Here is a 7,189-nt window from a genome sequence, read left to right on the forward strand (position 1 = left end):
TTAACTCTTTACTTCTATATGTATAAGACAATTTATTTTGTTTAGAAACTCTAGTGATTCAGTTGATTTTAACTACTCTATTACTAATATCAATCATACATTTTTTTCCTTGAAAATTCCAAAACAATATATAAATATTTAACATTGATATGACAAACATGTCTGAATTTGAAATTAAGATTATTTTTAAATTTATTGATCACTTATAAATAACAAATAATTCACTACTAAATACTAATAGCTAGAGAAGGCAAAGTCAAATTAAGTGTGAATGTTTTGTTTTATTTTGCTTTATTTATATTCAGAAGAGGGGAAGAGTAACTTCATTATTATATTGTAAGAACTAAAAACAGAACATACCACATGTGTGATTCGAATATTGCATGTGAACAAAAATCCTAAACCTTATTTCTCAATGTCAACATCCATATATGATCCTCTCTCTACAAAATTTAGGCCGACTTCACATCACACATTTATATGGCAAGAACAAATCAGTGTATGAAAGAATATTTAAAAACAGAATTATTGCACAAAACTAGAAAAAATAGTATATATGGGTCCAAGTGTATGCCAGTAACTCTGAATAAATGTATAGTTGAAGCAAAGGTTAACAAGACATGGTGGGAAAATGAAATGGCAGTGATGACCTTGGTAACTGGTTTGAAAGTTGAGCCTAATTTGGGAAGCCTAAAATTTGATACATGCATGGATATAAGAGCTTTGATATGACTTTCACTCGACAAATTCTGAATTCAGTATTTTATCATATTAATTATTGTAACCCTTTGCTCAATTTTTAAAATTCTATTTATGACAATTATTTTAATATTTATATAGTATGGAAAACATTATGAAATAAATGTTTGTCTCCACTCTCCACTATTTTTTGTTTCTCTACCTGTATTCAAAATCTGCTGCTTTTAGGAATGGCAATACCATCTAAATTCGCGAGTATCTACTCCGCTCCTACTCGTTCAGCCGGGTAATTACCCGCTCCGCATTGGGACGGGTTCTTGGAAGGACGGGACGGGATCGGGTTTAGGTAATACCCGTCTAATAATATTGTATCACATTTAAATTTTTACTTTAATTTATGTTATGTATGTGATGATGGTTATATAAATTTTGAAATTTAATTTTATTTATTGAATTTTAATAATTATAGGAGCGGATACCCACAGAAATGGATTAGGATTCAATTTTTTACTATCCACGGATAAAAGTGGGACGAATTTTATATGGATTATTATACGACAGGACAAGATCAGATAGAGCAAAAACCCGCCACTACCCGTCCATTGCCATCCCTAGCTGCTTCCAAGTTTCTTATTGATGCAACTCTATTTCGAAATTAAACATCAATTTCTTATTCTTTAGTGACTGGATTCAATTATTTTTCAATGGGACAGCTATATTAATCTAATGATACTGTACTGTACACTAAAAATAAACTAGTCCAGATGACTTTGGTAGCAACCGACAAAAACCAAGCTTGTCAACTAAATAAAATGTTAATGGTCTAATAGTAGTAGATTATTATATTATGACGACATGACGTAAACTAGTATGATAGCTTAGGAACAAAACCAAACTTAGTTGACCATTTGCAAGTGAGCATGGGAATTGATAACTAGCTCTAATTCTCTGAGTACTTTAACAAATAGGGTCAAGATGAAATTGGGGTGAATTTCCCAAGGTTGGGATTTGGGTATGTACTATTTAATATTTATCCTTGTTTTATGCATTATATTTCTTTACTAATTTAAATGATAAGCAATACCTTACAAACATAAATTAATAATTTAATAATATATTCTAAATTCATGGAATGTACAAATAATAGTAGTAATATAGAGGGGATGGGATGGTAGAGTTGACAATTGGCTATAAATATAGTGTTGGGATCAATGAAGTTTCTCAGCTGAACATTATTGACCTTTTTCTTGTTCTGTGTATGGAGAAAATTTGCACAAGCCTAAGGCTAGGTAGGATCAGTCAAATACAGTACACTACCATCACTGCCATTATACACAAACTGCTACCCCTGCCCCTGCAATCATTATTGTGGTCCAAAATAATATTAACAAATTGGTGAATATTACAATAAAAATTTTATAATTATTTTTATGATCAAACAAAAAAATCACACTTTTAATACAAATATCTTGTCTAACAAATTTCTTTCAAATATAGTAGTGAGATGAGACAATATTCTAAATAAAATAGTTGTCATGACTCATGATTTTAGTAGCATATATAATAAAAATGATGTATAATGTATAATAATTCAGCCGAGTATAATCATTAAGATCTTAATATGTTTTAAGTTCCGGTTTTGTATTGCCTGTTTTTAAGATTTGTATTTGGATTAATGTCTGTAAATAGATGTTGGTGTTAATTACTTCTAGAAGTTAACGGGTTCAATCTCTTATCCTAAATGCAATTCTAAAAATCTATAAGATAAAATTACAATTTTATTAACGATCTCCTTTTCTTTTTCTCCTATTTTTTGCATTATTAAGAACCATTACTTTCGGCTTAACGGTAAATGTTTTCGTTCAAAAGGATTTTGTTAATTTACTATTTTCACAGTACTAGTAGACTTTTTGTTTATTGGGTCACGTCATGACAGCATTCTTTTTTTTGAACTGGGTCATGACAGAATTTGCAAATGGATTTTGATCCAGTTTTTTTTTTGGGCATGTTATGTTGGCAAATACATTGTATTCATTGGAAGGAAATTGGGCTTATACTACAATAGTGAATGGCCTTTTGACTATTTGAATAGTAGGAACCATTACATTTGCATAATATGAAGTCGTTGTTGTCAATACCAAAGAAAATAAAATAAAAAAGGAAGTCTTCGTTGCAAATGCTATTATTTAATGGCCATATATATAATCATGTATGTTTATACCAGAACAATATATATATTAAATTTTAATGCCATATTATATTTTTAAAATGTGGATTACTACTCTAGACTTGTTTAAGTTGTGCGACAAATTTCTCATATTCAAGTGTGGAATATAAGGAAAATATAGTTCCAAGAATTCAGAGAAAATCGACTATTTAACTAATGTTTTCTTCAACAGAATTCTTTTAAGATTTGTATATACTTCTGATTAATGACAACACTTACTTAAACCACCCGTAGGAGAAATTCTACCTGCTAGGAGAAAAATGTTATGTGAATACTAAAAGAAAAAACGCTTCATTTCAATAGCAGTTAAAAATTTGCTCGAATACAATGGAACGTGGTTCCACAGAAGTTAATAGCTTAATCATTTAATGCTAGAGCAGAGCACAAGCATGATTTCAATCGGGACGATGGAAACCCCTAGAGCTTAGCTACTTGGCTTACATGGAGAATTATGGCAACCAATGAATTGAAGAACACAATCATATTGAAACAAAAAATAAATGACTTTGTATTAGTTTCCTGCATCTCATAATATAAACAAAGCTTTTTGTCTACGACAGCCTCCTAAATTAATCCACAAGTATGCTTTGACTTTGTAATGACTGATTTTCTTCTCTTTCTTTCTTTTTGGTGGGTTTGGGAAGAATAAAAGCAGCTACAATGAAGAAATGATATAACCTATTCTGCTGAACATGTATGAATCTATCGGAAAGCTACTCTTCACAAAAGATGGCATCATGGGTGGAACACGAGGTATTGAACAGCAAGTGCTCCCCTGAGACCTCAAAAATGCCTCATGAATTAGCGTGACAACTCAAAATCTGCCAAAATTTGTAGCAAAACAGAGAGTTCGAATCAGAAGTTCAAAAACATGCATCTATCTGTTCAAAGGTTCTAGCTGGACTTCCATTGTTGCAGAGGTTTGTGACTCTTTCTCTGCATGTGCCCTGGATGGGCTCAATAGATCAAGGGAATCATCTTCCTCGGCATTACCAAGCACCCAATTACTTCTTCCAAATATCCGGCCCCTTACTCGCTGCCTCTCACGGTATTCCAAATAAAACACAATGAATGCACCGAGTACGAACCAAACCACCATTGCCAAAATGAGTCCATTGGCATTTTCCTCACCATATCTTTCTTCCAAATGCTTCATGCCACTAAAAAGTGCTGCAAGGCCTAAAACAAAAGCAGTTCTGCCAACAATAATGTGAAAGTATTCCCAAATAACCCTTTTCGAAGATGGAAGCTCCCCATTATTTGGTTTTGGAGGCCGTAGGCATGCATTCACTGGTTGTATACAAGCAAAAAATATTGCAGCAATTCCAAATTTAACATGTGGTGAGGTGACATAAAAACCCCGAAGCTCAGCAACAGCAAAAAGAAGGGCAAGTAGAACAATTACTAATCCCGAGTATTGCAAGTAAACATGAATCTTGTACCAGCCATCACCCTTAAGATGTTTCAAGTATCTAGCTGCCAATATACCTCCAGGAAGCAACATTCCCCATGCCAGAAACATCATAAAGCCATGCACAGCCAAAACTGGAAGTAAATCCTGCTCTGCTTCTGCCGAGCCACGCATCAGCAGTACATTTATAGCCCTACTACTCGTGACTGAATGCATATTCATGTTACTAAGATTTTCATTACTCCATCTAGCTCCCATTGCCCAAACAACTTTAAGTGGAGTTGTGGGATCAATAATATTGCTACATTCTGGCCTAATGCTCCTATCACATGATGGGTCCAGTGGACGTGTAAATTCCAAGGTAATAATACCATTTTCTGTTCTGCATCTCACATATGTCAAATTCTCATGTGTATGATGTATACTTTTAGCATCCTTTCCATCAATCCAGTAAGTGTCAACACGACCTAGACCATTATCATCTATCCAGCCTACATAAGCATAAGTGTTTACCATTCCACTTCCAAATCCTATTGCAAGATAACCACTCTTTTTCTCACCACGAGCAGCAATAAATATGGAATAATCCTTTGACAATGTCCAGAAGAAAGTAACCTGCTGATCATCAAGAAGAACACTATTATTATACATGTCAGACAGACCCCCATCAACAACCTCAACTCTCCAACCCATTTTCGGCTCAAACAATGAATGATAGTATAACTTGTCGGGAGTGTTCCTGTTAGGTGCCCAAACTAACTCCTTAGGACTGGCTACAACTCCATGAGCCTCAGGACCTCCAGCATAAATTGTCTCGGTTAGATTCCTCACAGTAGCATTTCCACCGATTGGATCAGAAGTAACATAAAATGCAACGTCATGCCCGGCTTGTATGGAAAATGTGACAGGCACCCCTCTTTCCACCCTCAACACAGGAGATTCCTTTTTGTTGATGTAAAGAACCCTCTCCGGATTTGGCGGATTTGGATAATGCAGTGCTGGACCAGTTGAAACAACCAACGGAACCTTACCATCAGCAATGATAACATCTTGATCCTCTTTATCCTCAGCATCCAGGGGACCATGACAATCATTCACATGCTCAGAAACATTCAAAACCAAATGCCCGAAATTCTGAGATGGAAGACCGCCATGATTCTGAGGAAGATAGTGATGCTGAAGGGTATCAGGAGGCCTAATCTTGCCCATTGCCCAGATAACCGTCATGTTAGCCAAAGGATCCACAGGGTGATCATACTTCCCATCAACCTTACTCAATGGCCTCCTATATCTAACAAATGTGACTCCATCTTTCCTCTGCCCAAAAATCAACTCAGTATTATTCACCAAACCAACTCTATCAGGACCAACATAGATAGAATCGGGGCAAACCCCTTCTGAAGATCCATTGCTATCTGTGACACACTCACTATACTTGGTGATGAAGAAATCATCCACAAATGGCAACCCGTCCTCCTTAAACCCTGCAACAGCAACATCAGCACCAACCATGAGCTCAGACCCAGTGTTATTAGGGTTTGCCCAGCCAAAAGCCATGTAATTCATGATCCCAGTTGCAGCTTCGAGACCAATCTCAATGGAATCCTCCCCCACATTCAAACTCCACCTTAGCCTAAAATTATCAGACAAAACCTTGCAATTCTCAAACATTGTCGGCTCAGTGTGAATACGAACCTCACCTTTTCCTTTCCCGTCCCCGCCGGCCGGAGCGGGTGCGGGAGAAGCCTCCGTAACATTGGCTAACTCTCCGAGGACGATGTGGCCAAAATCGGAGCCGGTAGGGCGATCCCAAACTGCAAGGACCTGGATCATGCTCCAGGTAACGTTGTTGAGCAAGCGCACAACGAAGGTGGAATTGGCGAAAGTTTGGTTCAAGCGGTGATCGGAAATGACGAATCCGTTGGTGAGGTTATCAAGATCAGGGGCGAGGGCGCCCCACCAATGAACGTCGGAGCCGGAGAGCATGTCAAATTGTGAAACCCTAAAGGAGCAATCGTCGAGGACCTTGATGCGGCCTCTGAGCTGGTGCTGAACCATCTTGAAGTCGAACTCCAAATCGACGAGCGAGCTGACCCGCGTGCACTCCGGATCCGCATGACAGCATAAGAAGAATAAGAGGAAGAGGGAGATGGTGGATTCGCGAAGCATGAGGATTTGTGAGATCCGAATGCGAATTCGGAATCCTTAGTGGGATCCGAATCGTCGGTTTTAATCGGTGAGGGACGGCGGGCGTACCTGCTAGTAGTGGAGATGATAGGCGAGACGCCGCGATCGCCGTCGTTGATGATGACGGAGCACCGAAAGCAGAGAGCGAAGGTGGCTTCCACGGCGGGGTAAGTTTGTAATTTTTGTTTTTATGTTTTCAATTGAGAGAGAGACGAAAAGAGATGCTTTGTTGGTGTTTGCGTGTTAGTTAGTGCGGAGTGCGGTGTGGGAGGTTTTAGTCTTCGGATTTAGGTCTGGAAGCGCGCGGTCACATGCCACACAACTTTGAATGATTCAGTTTTTGGTGAGGCTCACCAAATCAAATCATACTTGGACTCTTTTTTCCTTCTAAACACTCAATTCACCATCACAATCACATTCGTTTTCTCTTTCATTCAAAATTACGATTACCAACAGTATTTAACGTGTGTTTTACTATACACATAACAATAACAAATAGTTAAATAGTTAGAGTTAATAGTCAAAATCGTCCCTGAAAGATATTCCGATTTCCATTTTAGTCCTCGAAATATAAAATTAATCAAAGTCGTCCCCGAAAGTTATTCACGTTGGTCGAGTTTGTCCTTCCGTCCTCTCAGGTAGTGACGTGGCTAACGTTTGCTGAG

The 7,189-nt window shown here is 37.3% G+C and overlaps 1 protein-coding gene across 1 annotated transcript; it reads right to left on the reverse strand.

Moving 5' to 3' along the window:
* LOC107623215 (cytochrome b561, DM13 and DOMON domain-containing protein At5g54830) lies at window positions 3,202–6,943 on the reverse strand. Its single transcript, XM_016325401.2, has one exon. It carries the CDS (start codon window positions 6,504–6,506, stop codon window positions 3,804–3,806), a length of 2,703 nt encoding a protein of 900 aa, XP_016180887.1. The 5' UTR covers window positions 6,507–6,943; the 3' UTR covers window positions 3,202–3,803.

The sequence above is a fragment of the Arachis ipaensis genome, chromosome B10 (genome assembly GCF_000816755.2).
Source record: "Arachis ipaensis cultivar K30076 chromosome B10, Araip1.1, whole genome shotgun sequence".
Taxonomy (NCBI): domain Eukaryota; kingdom Viridiplantae; phylum Streptophyta; class Magnoliopsida; order Fabales; family Fabaceae; genus Arachis; species Arachis ipaensis.